The sequence below is a fragment of the Chelon labrosus genome (genome assembly GCF_963514085.1).
Source record: "Chelon labrosus genome assembly, chromosome: 10".
NCBI lineage: Eukaryota > Metazoa > Chordata > Actinopteri > Mugiliformes > Mugilidae > Chelon > Chelon labrosus.
The window spans coordinates 9034816-9059278 of NC_140360.1; the positions used below are offsets into that span (position 1 = coordinate 9034816).

Below are 24463 nucleotides of genomic sequence, written 5' to 3' on the forward strand. Positions count from 1 at the left end.
ATCACGTAGAGATAAGGTTATGGGTTATGGATGGCTTTAACAAGCTTAAACTTTTAAATGGAGGTGTTATTTTGTTTAACCCCAACCTCAGCAGAAATACTCATTCATGTGCAAAGTGTTCTTTCACACGTACAAACGGAGGTATGTGCACAGAGTGGAATAAAGATCGATGACCTTCACATGCATGTATATGAACATCAAACCTTTCATTTCTAAGGTAAATTCTAAAAATGAATAGGAAAAATTAGTGTGTGTGTGTGTTTTAGTTTCTCTGAGTTATATAATCCATCACAGTAAAAGTTAAGTCTGCTTTGATTTTTGCAGTTAAAAGAGGTTTCATACAGAGCTGACTTTTTGAAATTAGTCTGCACACAGCTGTAACACCAGCAAAGGTCAGTGCAGACTTGTGCAATGCAGAGGTTCGCTGTGACAAATTACACAACTCAGGTTGCAAGGATCGGCTGATCGATTTTCATGTTGTAAAAAAAAAGGAATGGAAAATCTGTAAAAACATATATATATATTTGAAAAGGCTCGGCATGCAAACACACCGATCAGCCACAACATTAAAACCACTGACAGGTGAAGTAAATAACATTGACCTTCTTGTGACAATTCAGTGTTCTGCTGGGAAACTTTTGGACCTGGCATTCATGTGGATGTTACTTAGACATGTAGCACCCACCTAGACCAGACCAGGCACCCCCACCCCATAGCAATGACACTCCTTGATGGCAGCAGCCACACACACAAAAACGGTTTAGCTCAAAAAACATAAAGAACAGCACAAAGTGTTGACCTGGCCTCCAAATCACTAGATCCTAAACTGATCAAGTATCTATGGGATGATTCACAGAGGCCTCTCCCCTCAACCCATAGGACCCAAAGTCCCCCCACTAACAACATTCTGTGGCCAGACACCACAGGACACCCTCAGAAGGACCATGTCCATTCTCTGATGAGTCACAACTGTTTTGGAGGCACAAGGGAGACCTACACAATATTAGGAAGGTGGTCATAATGTTATGCCTGATCCGTGTATATGCATTAACTCAAGATGACAAAGTCAATCTTGCAAATGTACCGATTGGTTCCTTTTAATTAGGTTGCAACTGGTTGTCTGTGTGATTATTATTCTATGAGTCACAGAGTCATTGTCTCTGTAGAAGGGATAAAATCAGTCAGAAGGGCAACTAAGGTGACATGTGTCACTTTCACACACAGGGCAGGTATATTTCAAATGACCAAACATATTTCATACAGACATTCATCTGAGATGAAATGCTGGAGTCATTAATAAAACTCGGAGTGTCTGTCTGTCTCTCACACACACAAACACACTCACACTCATTTTTATGGACCAGTGATGGCAAATTCATCAGTGGCTCATGACGGTTGTAACGCCTAAGCTCTGACTGATGAAGGCAGCCTGCAGTGTCTGCTCTGTCAGGGAGTGCTTTGCTCTGGATTAGCTAGTCAATTCTCATGAGCAGAACAATCTCCCCGCGTCGCCTGAGGAGACGACAGGGTCACGGCTGATGAAAACGGGAAGAAAAAAAAATAAAAAAATGAAAAAACACACCTTTCCTTGGGGCACTCCATCACAGAAATCAGACTGTAATATTCTGTAATAGACTGAATATTCTGAGAAGATGATGAAGAGAGATTGCTATTCAGGGTAAGGGGATGGATTTATTGACCAGCGTGGAAGGTAAGACTCAAGTCTCCACGGTCTTTAGCCTCATATATATATATATATACTCATGATCTGAAGATCAAATATTACTAAGAGAAAAGCATAAAGATGGCAACGACGCTTACGACATAGCAGTGAAAGTATGAGATCATTAACCACAGGGCTATAGTCTCCAAGTCGACTGGATTGGTTGGTGAAAATACTATTTTATGAAATTCGTATTGGCAGGAAAATCACCAGTCTCACTTTCATAAGGAGAAAAGTGCCACATTAATAGGCCTCCAGGATTAATCAAAAGTTTCCAGCAGAGCGAGAGACAAACTTTAGACCAGACCAACCTAATGGAGACCTAATGTTTACTGACTGACTGACTACACATCGAAAGAAATAACAAAATATACACAAATCAGGCATAACATTATGACCACCTTCCTAATATTGTGTAGGTCTCCCTTGTGCCTCCAAAACAGTTGTGACTCATCAGAGTATGGACATGGGCCTTCTGAGGGTGTCCTGTGGTGAATGTTGTTAGTGGAGGCCTTTGGGTCCTATGGGGTGAGGGGTGGAGCCTCTGTGGATCATCCCACAGATACTTGATCAGTTTGGGATCTAGTGAATTTGGAGGCCAGGTCAACACCTTGTGCTGTTCTTTATGTTTTTTTTTTTTTTTTTTAGTTGTTCCTAAAGTGTTTTTGTGTGTGTTTCTGTGTCAGGCTGCATCTTGCTGGAGATGGCTGCTGCCATCAAGGAGCTATGGGGTGGGGGTGCCTGGTCTGGTCTAGGTGGGTGCTACATGTCTAAGTAACATCCACATGAATGCCAGTTCCAAAAGTTTCCCAGCAGAACATTGAATTGTCACAAGATGTTCAATGTTAGTTACTTCTCCTGTCTGTGGTTTTAATGTTGTGGCTGATCAGTGTATAGCCACACAGCTCCCCGTAATGCAACTGATGACTAACTGCTAATTCATTTTATTTCATTAGTTAAAGAGTGTTTATGATTTTAGATGAGATTTTCTTTGGCTGACTAAAGTTCATTCCATACTATCTCATCAAATGGTCCCATTTCTTAAATTATCTGATACGGTCCACACGTACCAAACATTAATGTAAAAATCGTACCAAAATATTATGCTTCCTTAATGAATGAGTATCACTTAATCAGTGCTTCACCCCTGACAACGCTTCAACGTGTGCGATTTCACGCGTCCAAGAAGCAAACCTGAAGCCGAGCTCTACACAAACCCAGATGCTGTCACAGTTAATTCCCATCAAAAGATATTTAAACGACAGCTCCTCTCTCTGCGCGGCTCCCTCCCTTCTAGTCAGCCAGTGTCGATCAAGTAGTCTCCGCTTTAACGTCACAGAATCTGACATCCACATGCTGGCAAGCCTATTTCATGCTCCAGGTCTTTGGAGTAATGGGGGCGGAATTTGTGTGAGAGTGAGGGCTAGAACGAAGAGCAAGAGTGAGCGAAAGAAAAAAACTGATTGGTGAGAAAGATAGGCAGCAATCTCAGCCATATTCCACCGTGATCTATCTGATTTATCTATCTTAAAATCGTCTCTGTGAACAGTATCAGCTGCTCGGGCCCGAACTTGCAACACTGTTGCTCTTAGAACGACACAAGAAAGCTTACAGTCGTTTAAACATAACAAACAAAATGAAAAAATACAGCTTCGCATTTATTACTTAAAAAAAAATCTTTTATCTTTGAGCATGAGAGATCTAAAACCATCTTCATTTTGGTGCCCTTTTACTGAGTTACGTAAGCAGCCCTCTTACTTTCAGAGTACGTACTAGCACCGCATTGACATTAATCCATCAGAACAACGAGTTCATTTTAAAGGCTGTCTGCAATCTCTGCAGCGAAAAACCACAAACAGTGAGATTACCGTCTGTCTGAGGTTGCGGATGAACAGATATACAGGACGGCATTTTTGAATGTCTTCGTCACGGCGATTAACGGTTTCCAGGAAACTGGAAGAGGTGCGACTGAGGTCATGGGGGATGGACGGGTTGGATGGATGGAAGATTAGCTGGAAGATAGATAGAAAAATGGACGGATGGATGGATGGATGGATGGATGGATGGAGCCATTAGCATACACCTGGAGAACTCCGAGACTGCAAATGAGTAAAAATGACAATCTCTTCACAGATAAAAGTGCAGGCTGGCAACTATCCTCCTCCATGATCTCCTTATTAGTTCCATGCCATTTGTCATCCTCTAGCATTTTGTATTAGTCGGCATTCGGGTGGGAAATAAATGCAGCGAGAGTAAACACCGAGCCAATTCTGGGATAATTCTGAGAATTGCATAAATGTGCACTATTTGCTTAGTTTTTTTGGAGTGGAATAAATAATTAATTGCTGTCGGATTTGGTGCATTAATGAATTGTTGCATTGCTAAGGTGGTTTTGGCCAGATAGAAGCTCCTGTTTGTGGTGTCATTCTGGACAGCTTAGGCCAGACACGACGAGAATGCTAATCGGCTGCATCGGGCCGGGCAATAATTGCCGCCATGGTTGTGCTCGGTGAGCTGTGCTGGCATTAAAACATTCACTGATGATCTATGTGAATACTGTGACGTCTATTTCTGGTTTAATTATTACACACTGTTAACACTGTGCTATTAAGTTTACTTAGCAGAGTGTTGCTGTTAAGCATATTGCCAATGAAGGAACAGTTATTTTGTTGTGCATGAGTGGGATTGAAGTTGATAACAATGCAACACTTTCTTATCTAACAATAATTACAGTGCATGTGATCGAAACTTTAGAAAAAAAGGATTCAGAGTCAGCTGAATCATCCTGTATAAGCTAGATGGACAGAGACGGTTAGCATAGACAGGAAGCTAAGTGGTGTCTGGATGTGTGCCAGTGCTTATATGACACAGCATACATGCAAAGTAACTTAGTGTATCAGTGTGCACATAGTTGAGGAGTGACCTTAGATGACAAAGGCTAACAGTACTGCTAATAATAGTCTGGGCCAAATGAGAGGGCAGACACTGTGACACCGTGGATATTTCATCAAACAAACACACCTAGTCAGTGTACTCATATGAGGTAACTCCGACCGCTGTGACAAAACCCTGCAATCTTTCATATCCAGCAAACACACACACTTACTCTGGTGCCGAAAATAAAAACTGCCACCCAGAAATGTCACGCGAAGATGACAGTGACGATTTGGCATGGAATAATTAGAATATGCTAGCGCCAAAACAATCCCGGTCGCCTCTTGAGATACTCAGTGAGATTCTGGGACTGAGATGTGTAGCCGAGATGGCTGCGGAGTTACATTTGTTCAGCTTTCAAAAAATGAGCACGGCCTCTGCTGACAGAGCCGGTAAATAAAGCCGCAAGATTGAAAAGACTGTCACTGCGAATGCGAGTTACCTTTTCGGTGACTTACGGAGAGCAAGTTCTGTCATCCATCCATGTATATTTGATGAGCTGTGGAGGAATGGGCAGTGTCTGAAAACGGCTCCCGACAGGGGGATGAATTTGATTTGTGACAGCGACAAAGTAAGCAGACAAATCTATCTGTGCTTTTTGCTTTAGAGTAAATGTGATTAGGCACAGAGGTGTTCAAACAGAGAGGGAGACGGAGCATAATAAAGGCTCCGATCAGTTCATCCTCATTGAAACACAACATTACTTCACGCTTTAAGGAAATCTGACTGCGGCTCATGATTTTTAAAGTTACTTTACCATCACTGCCGGATTCTGACAGACTGCTGATTATCTGCAACTTGCTCCAAATTCTGCAGCAACGTCAAGAATCTAGCTAACACCTAAGGGAGCGGCTCGCTGCATTCACCTGTGGAGCAGTTAGTGAGTAAAGACAATTAGGACCAGAATTATGCCGTCAAGCTACTAGATGTATTAGGTTTCAGCATCAATTTGACCCTGTAGCTATGACGACAGCACAGAGCATACGTAGACTCCAGCGCCGTAGCCTGACGTCCACCTCAACAAAAATGTAACAGGCTGCAAGAGCTGCGATCGGCCCACTTGGTAGCATGTTTACGCTAGTATTTAGTATTTCCGGCTGCTTGGAGCAGTATGGAACACATCCAGGAAAGGTTAACTGAGGAGGTTAAGAGGCAATGACTTGCCATTGTTGAAATTGAAGCAGGAAGTAGAAACAAAAATTAACGCCGACTAGCGTTTGGGTGGCGTTTTTACAGAGCGAGCCAAACTGACGTGCGTGCAAGTATAAATGGTTCACACCGGCGTAGGCTACGTGCATAGGTTACACCGTCTATGTCCCAGAGTACCCTAAATGAGCTTTGTGCCAACTGGAAAATGCAAACAGGCATATGTGTACCGTTAATGCATGAATTCTACATATATACACACACATCTGGAGCTGTAATATTGCTGGTAAACACCAACAACCCAATCCTCAGTACGCATCAGGTCAAGCTGTTGGACGGTACCCACGGACCTCCTCTGTTTAACAGCTTGGTTCACAGAAAGGCGTTAATCTACAGGGTTAAGCCTATGTTGACATCACGTCACTCATCTGAAACCCTGTTTTCTCTCTGAGTGACAAGCGTGAGACATAAAGGAGCAGCGTAATCTGACATGATTTGGGGTATGGATGGTTGAGTGGCAGGCCTGGCAGTGGCAAGGAACTGAGTCCTGGTGTGGATTTAACACACAGAAGGTCAGAACCCAAGCTCCTCTCTGTTACTCTGCTTGGAAATCGTCAACAGCTGTGATTATATATAATCTGCTGCCATGGTTACAAGGAGTAAAGGCTACATGACTAATGTCCAATTCCAGTTTGTAAAGACAGATCGCTGCTTACCAAAGCGGTAATCACGGAGGCAGAGAAATGTGAGATGGAAAGGTGAGCAACTGGGCACAGTTGCACATACAGCACATACACAGTTCACCACACCTGGGATAGCGAGTATTAACCGAAGACAGCTATTCATAGTCTCCAGGTGTTTTGGTTTAGTCTATTTAACTAATTGTGCAAGAACCACACCTTCAGGGTAATCTTCAAAGATGTGCAAAGACGTTGATGCACCAATCAGGCATAACATTAAAACCACCTTCCTAATATTGTGCAGATCTCCCTTGTGCCTCCAAAACAGTTGTGACTCATCAGAGAATGGACATGGTCCTTCTGAGGGTGTCCTGTGGTGTCTGGCAACGGCATGTTGTTAGTGGGGGCCTTTGGGTCCTATGGGTTGAGGGGAGGGGCCTCTGTGAATCATCCCACAGATACTTGATCAGTTTGAGATCTAGTGAATTTGGAGACTTTTTTGCGTGTGCCTGTGTCAGGCTGCATTGGGGTGGGGGTGCCTGGTCTGGTCTAGGTGGGTGCTACATGTCTAAGTAACATCCACATGAATGCCAGGTTCAAAAGTTTCCCAGCAGAACATTGAATTATCACAAGATGGTCAATGTTATTTACTTCTCTTGTCAGTGGTTTTAATGTTGTGTCTGATAGGTATATATATAGTGGTTTGAGCAGTTCATCACCTCCAAACCATAAACCAAAAAAACATAACTAACAGAGACCTCAGGGCTAATCTACTTTGTAACATGACCTTTTACCTCTGTGTTGTGTTTGGCCTATCTTTAGTCCAAGGTTGAGAGGCAGTTCAGCTACCAGTATACGCAAGAAATGCAGGTATTTGAACACAAAACAGCAGATATGAATACCTAAAGTATTTCTCACAACTGCAACACTTCTCAGGTGATGTCTTTTAATGTTTTGCAGGTAAAATAGCAACCACCTCGGCTGGTGCAGCAAAGCAGTCCTTTACAAACGCGCACAGGCTCAAGAACAACAACCTCCAACTGTAGTGTTTGCACTGGAAACACGACACATCGTCTTCTTTACATGGCCGTAAATACGCCGTTGTTTGAAGACAAACTGTAGACAATCTCCAAGACTGTGGTCCAGTTATTGAGAGGTAGCAACCTCCCAACCTTATCCATTGGTTTCCTAAATTTAAATATTTTAATTAACTCTATGTAATTTGATGTATGGGTCAGTAGTTATAGCCAAATATTACCAGCTATGTCTGTAGACACACAAAAAACAAAATCTTCTGGTTAATTTTTTGTAAGCCAGTGGGGTAAAGAGTCTAATTGACGGTCCATTGTCGGATCCCATGTTCAGACAATAACAACTTCTCTGAGGTCAGTGCAGGTTAAAGTCTCCCAACGGCTCACCACTAAAACAGGTGACTGACTGGGTGACTCACTATCAGACGTGACACATGTCAACTTGTCAACATGATGCTCTTCAAGTTAGACCCTCGCGGGAATGTCAGTCCAGAGACACGCTGACCAAGACGCCTTTGTATTTTTAAAACGAGAAGAAGGACTGAAACTCACTTCCCACTGCAGTCTAATAGATTAATCCTGCTGCTCTTTACGTTCCCGCTAACTCACCAGACTTTCCTTGCTCCCCGTCTGACTTCATCCCCTCCTCCTCCGAGGGGAGCCTTCCAGAGGATTCCAGGATCTGTCACGTGCCTTCTTGAGACGTTCAGGACAGACACAAAGACGTAATCCGAAAAATTCTTCTCCAGCGTCCCTCACTCTTACACTACAAGCTGTATTGTTTTTCCCATTAAAATCCAGGACAACCAGACACAAGGAAATACATCCAGGTAGCTACCGCTGAGTCTCTCCCTCTCTGAGTGTACCTGCTCAGGGCAACTCCCACGAGTTCAGTGATACAGTACACTCGGCACCTCCCCCTCAACTCAAACAGTTTGCTAGGTGAGAAGGAGGAGGAGGAGCTCAGAAGGGGCTGTCACTATGATTTTCCCACATTACTCAAACAAATACACACACGAATGCACCAATGAGGGAAGGAGCCACGCCAAGGTGTGGGCTTACGAGCAGGTGGGTGTCGATGTGCGTGTGTGTGTGTGTGTGTAGTCTAATACCAGCAGGCTGCGCGGCAACAGGTCGGCCAGCTGTTGACTTGCCTGAGGCTCTGAGGCCTTTAAAATGACGCCTGTGGCTACATGAAAACGGTTTGCGGCATTAAGAATTGTCACCACTGAGGGGGAACAGACATGGAAATATATTTTAGCTTCTATTACACAAACTAAGGGAGTTCTACAGAGTAAATCAGAAGACTAGGCTGTGGAATAATGAAAGGATTTATAGCCGCAATAATGGGATAGACAGGATATTGTCATCATTTGGTGGATTAACATACAAGTCCCCTTAAACTGTAATAAACTGGATATGCTTGCATTTCATTGCAAATGTAATGTTTTAAGTCTTCTACACTGACGTGTATTCGCATCCTTCTGTTCCCGTGGTTGGCATGAAAAGTAAAACAGACATCCAGACAGGTGCATCTATTTATCAGAGACATGTGGTTCAGGACAGGCAGGTGACTGAAGAACTGATAATGTTGCAGAGAGACGAAGCCCTGGCATCAAAGGAAGGCGATAAGCCTGTGCATTAATTAAGACGTATTCATCTGTCTGCAAGGACAAAAAAAAAAAACTTTCAGACCATAAAAGAAACTCCTACAATAGATAGGCTTCTCTGCCTGACTATGACGTCGTGTAGAGGGTGATGGACATTGTTCGTAATGGATTTTGTTCAAGGTCCTTGCATCTGCCACCGATGCCATGGACTCCAGCTCTGCCCCAAACACAGAGCTCTCCTTTTGTATCAGTTTATCCAGCCGCGAGGTGAACCTTCTTCTTAGAGTTGCCTCCCCAGGACACCACAGTGTAAAAGAGGACACGATAGTCTGGTAGAACATGAAGAACTTGGAGAACTAGTCAGGAAGAAGACAAGTCTCTTATAGACTATAGATTGAATGTTGAATTTTTACCCTCATTTCTTTAATAATCAAGACTAAAGCAGTAATCTCTGCCTAAATATTAGCAGTAACTATGGTCACAAAGTAATTCTCCATTCATATACATACAGTATGCAGCGTCTCTGCCACAAAGGACTTTAAGTTGCCCTATCAAATGCCGAGGACCTTGTACATGTGCACCATTGAGAGCTTCCTGAGGGGAAGCATCACATCCTGGTTTGGGAACAGCACCAGGCAGGAGAGGGAAGCCCCCGCAGAGGGTCGTGCATGCCATCTGCACTGAGCCGCCCGACCTGGAGTCAATCAACAGCAAGCCGTACTGGACCAAGGCCTGGATGATACCAAAGGTTCTCAAAAACCTCTCCTCTCGGGCCTTATATCTAAAATGCCTATATTTCTCTTATATTAACATTTTCTTATACTGACTTACAGTTCTTTATACACTTCCTCCAATTACTTATATATTCTTATACTTACTTCTATACTCTTATACTCTATTATTTAATTGCATTTTATTATATTGCCTTATATTTGCTTATACATTATTTTCTTTATCTATTGCGGAGAGTCCTAAAAGAAAATATACTACGCTGCTGTACTGTGTACGACTGTGCACGAGAAAAATAAACTCTGAATTTGATTTGTATTCATAGTTCATATGTGGTACTCACAGCTGCCACAAAAGTCCATTCACACTCTAACGCTGTAGCATGAGTTCTCGCCTGCCTCCTGGTAGTTTGTATTTTCTCAAACTCCTTTTAACTAAGAAGGCCACTTTAGATGCGGGCTTATTCAAAAGAACGAATGAAAAATGCGAACAAAACAGCTAGAATGTGTTTCAGCGTGTCTATTAATTAGTCAGCACTATCTAGCCAAGGAACCGTGCTTCCTTACACGATGCCTCGTGTAATGGCGAGTCACAAAGGGGAGCACATGAACTGTGTATTCATTAAGTAATCCAAGCTAACGTTGGCAGCTAAAGGCCATGTGCGCATTGCAATTAACCAATAGACCAGAAGTGTCTGAGCTGTCTATATTATTTAAAAGTCAATCAGCTGCCATGGCCGGATGTCTTAATTGGCTCCTCTGCAGAGCGTGACATTTTAAAAATCCATTAAGGCACCATCCCTGTCTGCAAAACAATAAAGCAGCCATAAACAATAATCTCTTGTTGTCTATCATGCCCATGCATAATTGTACAAAGTGAGGAAACTAAATGCTGCAAACTTGAACGCATCACTGTGGCGCATGTACCTCGACCGCTTCCCTCTCTGTGAACACCTGATGCAGATGCACGGTGACAGATCGTGAGGGTTTGCACACATGTCTCCTCGTGCGAGCACATGACGATTTCACGCCGACACACAAAGAACGCTCACAGCAGGAAGGCGGCTGCAGAGTTACACCGTGCTACACAACTGGAGTCGACTTTTGTTGGAACTTATTTTCTTGCACAGTCACAATGCCATTTCATGAAATGGTAACACATACCACTTAATGCCGCCGCAGAGGAAAGCTGCAGTTAAAGTGGCTATAAAGGACATTATGTGCCTCCTCCGCCTTCTATGCAATGGCTTAAGATTACACATCTGAGGATGAAACATGACTAAGCTATTCCCCCCCTTCTGGGGAAGCAAAGTTCACAAAGGGAGTCTGAGAAAATATATAACGGTGTCATTTATCATGTGGAGCTGTGGGTTGGGAGGTTTTCTAAAAATAAAATAAAAGAGCTACTTGTGAAATTGTCCAGGTGAGCGCAGGGCAGGTTCTGAAACGCAGCATGACCTGGTAATTTTATGACATATTTCCTGCCGTTTAAAACAAGGTCATGCAAGCAGGATACAACATTTTAATTACACTATGCTTGCTCCGGACCTGTTGGGACATGCTAGCTACAGTGTAGGGTAACTGCAGAAGTGGTCTGACTGCAGCCTGGGCTCAGACACTTATTAAGATGGAGTGCTAATCAGCAGGTCTGTTGGGTTTCACTAATTAAAATAATGCATTTGGCATGCACGGGCTGTTTGTTGTACATTAAGAAAGCATCAAATCAAACTGAAGGGACACCTGAAAATTAGCTGCCTGTGATGCACGTTGCAGCGACTGTTGAGACACATTTACTTGTAATTTCAATGAACTTACTAGCATTAACTTTTTCTGCATGTTTCTCGTGCATCTTGAGAGCATTAAAATCAATCGTGAAGCAGCCAATCTCTCTCTGCAGTTAGGTACACAATGTCTTAAATGACAGCAGGAACCACCTCACACAGCCAAGAATATGCCAACCTTTCATTGTTTAGCGAGATGGGATGGGAGTAAAACAGACAATGAGAGAAAGATTAGAAATTAATTAACTTTCTCTATGTGTGTGTGGATGCAGATGGTCAATCATGTTTGTTATCGCTGCAGCCCTGCTATGTGTACAAAGCTGCATCAGTTTTTGCTCAGTGCCTGTCTTCAGTGTCTTCGGCGGCCTTCGTTACAACACACAACGCCCGTTCAAGCGCTTGCACTGCAAAAACCTTGAAACAACCCCGCATGACACACACAGAGCCGACTAGTCACAAAGTGTGAACTAATGGAGAGAAAAGAAAAACAGCAGTGAACTGTGAAGAAGGCAGATTAAAAAAAAAAAAAAAAAAAAGGAAGAGTGGTCCAAGTAGAAATTTATTATCGCCTACAATACAAAAAAAAAATAATAAAATAATGGAGGGCAGTGTCGCGGACATGTTCTGGTAACAGCAGCTTGAGTCATTGTGAAACGCTGTAAAGGGTAAATCACCTACAACGACCGCCGCGCCGCCGCTCTCTGTTGCTTGAATTATCAACCGTGCTGCCCACACGGGCCAATCAGTGAGGTCAAAGCAGGTGTTTTCCTTCAGAAAACTCTCAAAGGCAGAAGCAGTTTTTTGCTCTATAAGAGCAGACATTTCTGAGGTAGTCACATTAGAGACAGAAAGGACGCGGTGGGAAAGAGAGAAAAGGAAAGTAATGAATCAACGGTCTGGCTGTCCAGGAGTTCAATTGGGGAGTCAAGTGTTACTCAGCCACTGCTGCATCGTGGTCAGCAGTTTGGAATACAAATGGCATCGTGTTGGTAAAACCAAGAGGTGACCTCTGGTTACAGGTGTGTTACTGTAGGTAGGAGTGAGAAGATCAGTGGTGGAGATGCTGTACTTAAATACAGATTTTATTACTTCCATTGTTTTATAACATTTGTACTTTGTAATGCATTACATTTATTTTAGAAGTGTAAACTAAGGCTTCAGATGAGCTATAAACCATGGTTTGTCTTTCATATTTCAACAGTCTTACTGGTATACACTGATCAGGCATAACATTATTAATATTATCCTAATATTGTGTAGGTCTCCCTTGTGCCTCCAAAACAGTTGTGACTCATCAGAGAATGGACATGGGCCTTCTGAGTGTGTCCTGTGTCCTGGGTTGAAGGGGAGGGGCCTCTTGTTCCAGTGCATCCCACAGATACGTGATCATTTTGGGATCCTAGGGGATTTAGAGGCCAAGTCAGGTGCCTGGTCCACAGGAATGGCAGGTCTAAAAGTTTCCCAGAAGAACATTGAATTTTCCAAAGATGATCAGTGTTATTTATTCCTCCTGTCAGGGGTTTTAATATTGTGGCTGAACGGCGTATTTAACAGAAATAATAAAATAACAATTATACAAGTAGTTAGTTGAATGCACAGGGTTGATAACATGCTTCTTTTACCGAGGTGAGTAAAAGATCTCAGTACCTCTTACATCTATGGACAGAATGCAACACAAACAAGTAAGTCTAGTCTGAGTCACACATCTGCTACTGAGTGAGTGAAAACCGTCACAAAACCTGGAGAATGGTTTTATAATATTCTGGAAAAAAAGCAAGGTTTGCTTTTGATGACTTCTCCTTGTAGATCCAGTTTGAGAATCAACACTGAAATGGAGCATCACCACTCGTGTGTCAGCTAAACCTTCCTGCAGCTCCTTTTGGAGGGTTTTATCTAAAAGTTTTCCTCCTTATGATCTTGTCTTGGAGTTCCCCAGTTCCCCTTAAAGGCCATTTCTTAATGACATTTCAGCAGCAGAAATTGCAAGCTGGAAGCATTCTGGTGTCTCTTTATAGCCTCCCCATGCTTTGTAAGCATGAATTAACTTCATTTTCAATCACTTGTGTAGAAGGGCTCATTGTACAGCAGCTGCAAGAATCAGAGAGTTTGCCTGATCTGTCGTTCATTACAAAGCATCTGACTAAAGGTCAATTTTTAATGTTTGATTGAGTGGTTGAAGTTAAATCAACAAAATATAGAATTTGCCCCGGGTTAGACAAATATTTGCATACAACTGAAACTCCGGGGATTTGACGAGGAATGCTGAGATCCCAGCGCCATTACCTCTACCATAATCTTCACACACCCTTTTTTTTAAAACTGTTTTTACCCCAGGCAGAGCACATAAATGGCAGGGCGGGTCAAAGTTAAAATGTCAACTTGAAGCTTTTGTTTGAAATGAGGCCTAAAGGTATGAAACCTTATAGCGTTGGTCTATGGTGAGACTAAAACCCATCTGGCTTGCTTTACTCTATCTTCTCTATTGCTCCATTTCCTATTTCTCTTCTGGCCCTCATTGTGACCGCCTCCTACATCAATTTGTCTTTTCTTTATCGGGTTTAATTTGCTTCTGTGCTCCGTCCTCGCAACCTTCATGTTTAATACTCATTGAAAAAGGATCCACCAGTCACCCGGTGCCACGCGGCTCTCTTCCAAACACGCCAGGTCCAACAGCCACCATCCCTGTCCGCCATCACCCCTGCTGCCAATTTACTACTGCCAGACGCCAGCCTACGCGAGCTGCCTGTCGGACGATTTTAACAGCCATTTGAAGGGCAGGCGGAAGGTATTACAACCGGTGACTGCTTTGGCTTTAGGCCCCGTGTCAAGCGCAAATCCAAGGTGGAATTCAGAAATAGAAAGACAACATCCAGTATCACCTTGGCACATTAATGCGCGAAGGTGCAAGTCCGAAAGCTAATGAGGTGTAGGTGATAAGTGAGGATTTCTAGTGTGTTATTAAAAAACGGGGAAATAAATTCACCCAGAACATCTCAGGAGAAGACAAACGCAGTATATAACGAGACAAAGAAGGCAGAGAGGTGTTTGGTTGTGAGTGTTCAATGTGTTAAATTTGGAAAAACGCTAAACATCTAATTGATCTTTTAATTTGGGCGCTGATTAAAATGAATAACAAGCCATAGCGCTGCATGTGTAGTCGGAATTTATTTTCACTGCGAACGCTGACACCTTTTTAATTCCTGCTTGGATCTGCAATGTGTTGATCAATTTTAGTTCATGAACACAGATGAGGGTTGTAATGGATGTGAACAGGTAATACACCACAGATTTAGATTTTAAGCTGCTTTACCATCCATGCTTCGTCAAGACACAGAATCTTGCGCTTTTCCTGTTCAGTCCTTCCTGCGTTAGCTCCTGCGTGGTTCCGAGCTGCGTTTCCACACCTCAAGTGTTGCTGCCTCCACCGCTCCTGTTATTCTGTTATTCCCCTGACGTCTCCTCTCTCTCTCCCCGATTCTGTTTTGCTATGTTGAATTACTTGTGTTTCGATTATCCTGCATAATTCCGCAGCGCCGCTTTGGTCACAGCTCTGTAAGTTTCCAGTTTAAATAGATTTTTTTTTTCTTTCTTTTGTTATTTCCTCCTGCCTCGCTCATTGAGTGCGTCCTGCATTTGGGTCCTTTCTCTTGTTGCGTAATTGCTACATGTAAATCTAGTACCAGTACGACTAAAAGTTAAGCAGAACTGCTGTCCATGGACACAGCTCTTTCTCAGCTGAATGCATTTTAATAATTAGTTATCTCACCTGGGAGACATCACTTGTGTACTTCAAAATACACTGTGTCTCACCAAGGCTAATGCATGCACCTCTGCCTAATTTAGAGTGAATATGCTCAACTACTGTAATGAAATTCAATTCTAAGGTACTTTCATTTTATCTGTAAGTTCCAATTTTAGGCTACTTCCTACTATGACTGCAGTATATGACAGCTGTAGCTACTTCACAGCAGCTAAGTGCTCGAAATAAACACCAATCAGCCACAACATAAAAACCACTGACAGGAGAAGTAAATAACATTGACCGTGTTGAGACAATAAAACGTTTGGACGTGACATTCATGTGGATGTTACTTAGACATGTACAACCCACCTAGGCCAGACCAGGCACCCCCACCCCATAGCAATGACACTCCTTGATGGCAGCAGCCATTCCCAACAGGCACACACACAAAAATAGTTTAGGAACAACTCACAAAAAAACATGAAAAACAGCGCATGGTGTTGACCTGGCCTCCAAATTCACTAGATCCCAAACTGATCAAGTATCTGTGGGACGATCCACAGAGGCCCCTCCCCTTCAACCCATAGGACCCAAAGGCCCCCCACTAACAACATCCTGTTACCAGACACCACAGGACACCCTGATAGATAGACCCATGTCCATTCTCTGATGAGTCACAACTGTTTTGGAATCACAAGGGAGACCTACACAATATTAGGCAGGTGGTCATAATGTTATGCCTGACTGGTGTGTGAAATAGTGAAGCCACATTATGGTATATTAAAAAAAAAAAAAATCAGCTCTACCTCATTCTACTGCTATAAAAACAATATCACAAGAAGTGCAAGTGCACAATAAGTGTTCATGGGTAGTTAAACATATTTTTACGTCTGTATTCCTGCTGTAAAGGTTGAACAGCACAGCTCCAGATCAAAATTTAGACAATACTGAGGTTATATGTAACAGTTTCAAAGGCTAATTTCCTTTACTTGAGTCGTACAACCTGCTGCTGAATGGCTTCTGTGGGACTAAGGAGAGAACAGTAAAGCATTCAGGGAGGGCTAACGGAGGAAGAGAGGACCATATAGGTCTGTTTCGCTCAGATCGTCTCCTAATTTGTTAGTTTGTTTCAGTGCAACCAAACGCAATAACACGTTCCTCTCCCAGAATTTTTTGAAAACAATAATTTCCTTTGAAGCCTGCTTGAAGAAAGCCTCTCGGGGCAGTCAAAGGGTGATCCAGACCCCTTGAAATGTACATTTTTGGCTGTCTACTTTTCAGCGGCTCGATTTAATGAAGCACTTAGAAAGACCGGGGATAATCGGACCACTGCTCGAATCCTTGAGTCAATTTCAGCCTCAGTAGCTTGAAATGAAAAGGCCAGAATTCACACAAGCCCACAGACAAGACCTTTTGTGTATGAAAAGATGGCACAAAAGTCGCGTCACAAGTACACAATGATTAAGTCCACTGTAATAACACATGATCAGTCTGGCATGCACATCAAGCAGCACAAGCAACAGAAAAACCCCATTTTCATGTCAACCAGTTCTGGTTCATGTAAACTAATTGAGTCCTACCTTTATCCAGGTTGAAATGAAAAGGCCAGAATTCACACAAGCCCGTAGACAAGACGACATGTGTATGAAAAGATGGCACAAAAGACTCATCACAAGTGTACAATGATCAAGTCTACTGTAATAACACATGATCAGTCTGGCTGGATTACGGCAAATGTTCAAGGACATTATCCCAAAATCACAATGACCTTATGACCATTGCGCAGCTAATGATACAGATAATATATTTGTCTCGCAAGATTAATTGTGTTGTAATAAAAAAATCCAAACCACAACAGTTCTGTCTAAGCATTTCTAAGTAGCTATTTCTGATGAGTGGCGAGCCTATTGGATATTGTTGCTGGAAACAATTAAACTGCCACTCTCCCAGTGGCTACAAGAGGGCTTCGACGGGGGCAGGTGTTCTGGAAAGTGTCAGCGCATGAGAAAAATGGAAGTGCTCAGCAGAGACCACTCGGCACATTCACATTCACACACACACCCACCCACACACACTTCTCCACATTCTCCTTTTCTTTATTGTCCTTTTGTTCGTTTCAGTCTCTCCTGTCTCCTCTTCTCTGTATGATTTCCTCTCATTAATCAGAATCCATACGCAGGCAATTATATGTCCTTTTGCAATGTTTCACCTTGTCCTCCTCCTCCTCCTCTTTTCTCCCCCTCCGTCTCTCCTTTACCTCTTAACGCTAGTTTCTCTGGAAGCCCTGTTTGACCTTCCTGCTTAAACCAGTGCACAACCCGGCTGGCGACATTACCGCCGCTTAATGTGCAGAAGCAGCACCTGTCTCCGTAATGATCCAGCGCTCGCTGCTTACGTTTGTTTCCCCTCTCCTTCCCTGTCTCGCTCTTACTGCAGAACTGAGATGAATTTGCTGATAGCACAGCCCCTCAGCTCCCTGTTCTCATTCTGATGAAACTTGTAGTGATGTACGTGGCCTTGGCCACTGCAGGGGTTGTGTGTGTGTGTGCATGTGTTTTTATCCTGAGTCAGCACATTTGCAGCACCCAGGAAATGACTTTAGAGCTAATGCACCAGCTGCTTCATGCTGCAGGAGACTCTGCACGATTTCTCATTTGAAATGTGCTTTAAAATGTACTTGAAGAAACGCGCATGACTCTGTCCATGTCTTGACTTCCAAATGAAGAGTTATGAAATGTCAAAAAATTTTCTACGTGGAACTTGAAAAGCTGTCATACACCGATCAGCCACAGCATTATGATCAGGAGAAGTAAATAACATTGACCATCTTGTGACAATTCAATGTTCTGCTGGGAAACTTTTGGGCCTGACATTCATGTGGTTACTTAGACATGTAGCACCCACCTAGACCAGACCAGACACCCCCACCCCATAGCAATGACACTACTTGATGGCAGCAGCCATTCTCAGCAGGATGCAGCCTGACACAGGGACACGCACAAAAACGGTTTAATGAAAAACAGCACAAGGTGTTGACCTGGCCTCCAAATTCCCTAGATCCCAAACTGATCAAGTATCTGTGGGATGATCCACAGAGGCCCCTCCCCTTAACCCATAGGACTAAAAGGCTAACAGCATGCTGCTATGGAAAAATGGAAATACAAAGTAAGTATAAGTACATTAAACTTGCTGTTTAACCCAGTACTTGAGTAAATGTTCTTTCCGCCACTTGAGATCAGGATTCCATTGTTCCCTTGTTTCTCAGTACGATCACACCACTGACAGATGCTAACAGGAGAGAAGAGAGAAGCAGCAGCCAAATAGACCCCAAAGCAAGACACTCTAAGAAGAAAAGGGCCCTGGGCACTGCTCAGATGACACTAGAGATCCATACCGGAGCTGGCGACCATACACCCTTTTGTACTCGTGCCATCTTTGATCCTCTCCACAAGAAGACTCTCAAGTCCTTGAGAGAAGCCTTCGTCATGGAAGTGCTGCAACATGGAAACAGGCTGTGACGCTGACGCTCACGCTGACATGAGGCCTGCCTGACCACCCAGTCAGATAACAGTCATGGAAATAAATACAGTGTTTAAAGTTTATAGGCTCCTCATTGGGATGCATCTAGGCGACAAGAGTGACTCAGCACAGACAGCAGGATTGTACACAGGAGTGACTGCGTAGCCAAATTGACAAGATTGGTTAAAGAATTGGATAAAAACGTAAAAACTTTCCAGTGACATTCAAATGAATTCCTTATAAATGCTACTGTGAGACAGATTTCTACCAGTAATTACTACTAACTTTTGTGGTGCTGTTTCACCACTATATTACAGACCTATTTGCAACATGTAATGAATTCACATTGCTCCAGTGCAGATGCTGAGAAGAGTGAGGAACTGATGAATGCACATGTGTCTCCAATGCTCTCACGCCATAATGAGATCCTATATGCAAAGGCACTTTACCTCCATCCCAACCCCTTGGGATTGCAAAATGTATTTGCAGCAGCAAATATATATGTATATACAGTATTTCATGTGTGCACATCAACCCTACTTTATCACACCATCCACCAGAGACTTGGCTATCAAGGCAGCACAGCGGCAGAAAACCCCATTTTCATGTCAACCAGTTCTGGTTCACTTAAACTAATCGAGTCCTACCTTTATCCAGTGAGGCATCCGGAGAGTTGAAGTCCATGAGGCTGCTGATTTCAGTCTTGTAGCAGAGGTCAGCGGCTGGCGGCTTTGGCCTCGAGTGGGGAGAGGGATCTGGAGGAACAAATAGCACGAGGTTACACTGACAGATAACATATGAAGGGATTTAGCGCTGGCTTCCAGGCTACTGATTGCTCGCTTTTAGCTTAAAGTGCAACTGGAGCTGTAAACTGTATTTCTGACCCAATATATGGCAGATATAATGTTAGTGGGATATATGGCAGGAAAAGATAGGGAAATACTATATTTTCACATGCATACAGCAGTGAATCTAGATGTGATATGTTTGAATATTTCCCTGATTGCTTAGCATGGTGCTGCCAGACGGAAATCTTATAAGAATACTATCATTATTCATATTGTAGCACCTTATTTAACCTTTCTATGTATACAGTGTATATTTACTTCTGTCTCTGTTTAATTATTACTGTGTTTTATAATCTCACACCTATTTGTCTTTTTACTAGTGGGTTTAAGGAGTGTTGCAACTGATCTACTGCGACCGAGGAATTTCCCTTGTGGATCAACAAAGTCTACATCTATTATGGGCCGTGTTTCAACCCATGCAATAAAATAATAAAAAAATAAATACCTCCTCACCCAACTGGATAGTCCTACTACCAATCAAAGGCATTTTGTTGTGAACAAATTCAACTCTATGGCACTCAGAAGACATGTTTGGCAGCTTTGTTAAGCCATAAAGTCTAAACAGATAAAGGCTAAATAATTTGATTGGCCCAGCAGATCTTTGTCGGACCATAATCGGGTCCCAATGGAGCAACTCCAGACCAAATTTTCCTCACAAGTTGCCAGGGGAAGTTTGGGCTAGCTTCCAGGCTATTGACTGCTAGCTTAAAGTGCAACTGGAGCTGTAAAATGTATTTCTGATGATCATTAAAAATCACCACCAAGACAGCAGGAGCAAAAAGCTGGTGTGTAACCACACCACACTAACGCAGAACACATCAGTGTCCTCACCAGTTCCTTTTATACGAAAAAATATTGTATGTTACAAACTAAATGTGTGCAGGGACCAGAATGATGAATGCAGCACACCGCACCAATCAACTCCACAAAATCCCTCTCAGCGCACACATAATGAACTTTCACTGCTCGCTCCTCCATGCACCACACCGGCTCCACATCGCTTCCCATTCATCGGCACAGCTACTGTCTCCGGGGAGAGCACGAGCGCGCAGAAGTAGCAGAAGAATACAAGCTTAAACACACGCGGGCGCCACAACGCAGACGCCCGCCGCTTTGAGAGACCGATGTGTACTCACACAAATATTAGCATTTTTATGAGCAGAGTGCGATTTCATTTCTGGCGAGGTTCAGTGGTTTCCAATATAGTTTTCGGTTTCCGCCACTGGCACGTAATGAATGCATATTAAATGCACAGCTCGGGGTCAGAGCACATAAGAGTGTTTGCTAAAAATGACTTTGTCACTTGAACATGCGCAGTGAACTTCTGCCATGCTACCAATACAGGACACGGACAAGTCTCAAAGCAGAACTACCACCTTCACAAGAATCATAATTTTTGTTACTAGTGAGTAGAATTCACATTCTAGCATATTACATTTGTTCCACTTCAGTCTTAAAACCTCTGCTCCTCTCTGGGCTCCTCCTTCACCTCTTCCTGCTCCTTCCTGCCATCACTTCACCACCCACCTATTAAGATGCTGTTACTGGTTGAATTATTTGCGGTAATTGAGCACAGATGTCTCTACGAGCTCGAGTTGTAGGGGTGGTGCTGTCATTATGGCGAGATTAGTCATCACACATTTCGAGAGGGGCTGTTTTTTTTTTTAGGCTACAAATAACAGCCTGGCTGCCTGTCCCCTCCTAAGGTGATAGGAGGCAAAAGCGCATCAGGGCAGTTGTAATTCTTCATAACTCTTCGCCACCTCGCAAAAGGTATAATTTTTAAAAAATCCGCCCATAGTGCAGCCTTTGGCGGCTAGAAGGCAGTTGTCGGGGTTTTGAATAATGTAAAGATTCCCAGTGAATATTTATCTGCCAGATTCAAGCTGCTGCTGCTGCTGCCCAGTCGCCTCGTGAAAATGTCTTATATCTTCCATGCATCGTACCTTTGACAGGCCCTCGCCGACATTTAGAAACCAAACAAGATAGGTAAGGTGGAATAAATGCCAAGGAAGGAGTAAACAATCAGGGCTGCGTGACGACGAGGCGAAGGAAAGGCAGGTACGGATGGAAAACACTGTGCATCCTGCCGAGTGAGCCGACGTGTGAGTTGACATTTTATCTGCTAAGTACGCCATCGGCTTAGCTTGAGACTAAACGCAAAGACCTTGATTTGATTTACTGCTAAACTCATTCGCTCAAAAAAACATTGAGACTTTTTTTAGATTCAATTTCAACTTGCAGATTTACAAAACTACTAATGATTTGCAGTTGAGTGAAAATTAAAGTGAGATGGATGTTTTTCTATGTTGCTGCTCCACTTTGTGATTTAGGCTTTTTATGCATTAAAATCCTGCAGAACTTTGAGGGTTAACAATACACTGAAAGACAAAGAAACTGAATGAGATACAATGGTGAGAGAACTGTTGTTCTTATCTCTTAATCCTTTACAACGGCCAAATGGGTTACCAATCAGGTAGTAGTAATGTTTTCTGGATCACTGTCCATGCCCATAAATTCCTTATATTCATCTGTTGAGCCAATACCTTCTGTTTAAAACGCAAATATAGATCTTTTGGCTCACTAAAGGGCTGATCATATAAACAACAAGAGTTGTAGAGGCAATGAAATACATAATCTCTTCTGTTGTTTATTTGCTACCTGCCACACGGCGCCTCAGAGAGACTGAAGCATCCTTTAAACCTATACTTACGCTTGTACGGCGTACAAATCGTGTTTGGCCTGATCTATTAAGGATGTGAGCATCATTTCCTCTCTCTGCTCCTCGCCTTTTCTCTGTTCAGTCCTCATTTCCTCACGGTCCTGCGGGAATATTATCTGACAGAGGCACAGCGAGCTCACCTCGTCATCTCGCCGCAAGTGTGGATATCTGCCACACGGAGTTAAGGCCGAGTGGAAGTCATTTTCAATGTGGCACGCCATTAGAGAGCGTCTTGGCAAAACCTGAAAGGATGCATACATTACACGGGGTAATTACAGCAAAGGAATGGAGTTCAGAAATGAGGCAGGCTATTATGCAAAGTTTGGCGACCTTTTTTTACCAATTTCAGTGGAACAGCTGACGTGAATTTCAGTAAATCGCAATTGGAATTGTTTTCAGACTCACACAAGTCGTATTTAGGTTTTGCATTTGTTGAAAGGTTTTAATACACACAATAATATATAATAACATATACACAGATCATGCGTAACATTATGACGACCTTCCTAATATTGTGTAGATCTCCCTTGTGCCTATAAATAATCAGTTGTGACTCATCAGCGAATGGACATGGGCCTTCTGAGGGTGTCCTGTGGTGTCTGGTAACATAATATTGTTAGTGGGGGCCTTTGAGGGGAGGGGCCTCTGTGGATCATCCCACAGATACTTGATCAGTTTGGGATCTAGTGAATTTGGAGGCCAGGTCAACACCTTGTGCTGTTTTTTTATGTTTTTCAGTTGTTCCTAAACTGTTTTGTGTGTGTGCCTGTGTCAGGCTGCATCCTGTTGGGGATGGCTGCTGCCATCAAGGAGTGTCATGGGTGGGGGTGTCTGGTCTGGTCTAGGTATGTAGTACATGTCTAAGTAACATCCACACGAGTGCCAGGTCCAAAAGTTTCCCAGCGGAACATTGAATTGTCACAAGATGGTCAATGTTATTTGCGTCTCCTTTCAGTGGTTTTAATGTTGTGGCTGATCGGTGTAGCTTTCATAAGAAAGCAATGAACTGTATTGTTTTCTTTTTGCTCATGAGAATTCATGATACGCTCCATTTTTCCCACCGTCTAGCTTCCTCGGTCCACTTTATCGACAGTAAGCCCGCTCAGGGAATTCTGCTGTGATAAAATAAATAACATTTGGCCCTGAGACTGAAACAACCGCTGTACTCCATGTGGTTTTGTAATGGTGTAATTAGCACCGTCCTGGTCCACTTGCACTGAAAGCAGTTTGGTTACACACGATGTTAGGCGGCCGCTCTGAACCTACATAGAACGCGTGTAACTTTCTGAAACACATAATCAGATCACGGGAAGATAATTATTCAGCTGTGTGGAGGTGTGAAAGTGGGCAGTGTTTGGATTATTCTCTCAAGCATTACGACTACAGTACAAAAAAAAAGACAGAGAGAGAGAGATAGAAACAGAAGTGGTGACAGTGAGTGGTGCCATTCTGAATACATAGAAACCCATTTAGCTCTAGTTGTTGTTAGGCAACGTGAATTATAGACTGTCAAGAACACTGAGGTCATAAATAATGTATGTCTAAAGTATACATGGCAAGACCACGCTCCTCAGAATATGCACTTATCACAATTATACATACTTCCCTATAGGTGAAAAAAGCCATATTGCAAGGACACTGTATAACAGCAAAAGATGAATAGTCTCTGGAGTGCCATATGAGTATACACAGATCATGCATAACATTATGACCACCTGACTAATACTGTGTAGGTCTCCCTTGTGCCTCCAAAACAGTTGTGACTCATCAGAGAATGGACATGGGCTTTCTGAGGGTGTCCTGTGGTGTCTGGCTACAGAATGTTGTTAGTGGGGGGCCTTTGGGTCCTATGGGTTGAGGGGAGGGGCCTCTGTGGATCAGGCTTGTCCCACATGTCCACGTCATGTCTTGTGCTACGCCACAAGATTGTCAATGTTATTTGTTTCTCCTGTCAGTGTTCATAATGTTGTGGCTGATCGGGGTATGTCTAAATTGAGAC

At 43.1% G+C, this 24463-nt stretch overlaps 1 protein-coding gene across 1 annotated transcript in view; it reads right to left on the reverse strand.

Moving 5' to 3' along the window:
- kazna (kazrin, periplakin interacting protein a) overlaps window positions 1-24463 on the reverse strand; it is a gene marked incomplete at its 5' end in the record, with an annotated part of 199690 nt that overhangs the window by 31631 nt on the left and 143596 nt on the right. Inside the window, one exon of the mRNA XM_084554155.1 lies at window positions 19542-19649. Within this exon, the coding sequence (XP_084410281.1) occupies window positions 19542-19649 (108 nt within the window). The remainder of the gene's footprint in view (window positions 1-19541; window positions 19650-24463) is intronic.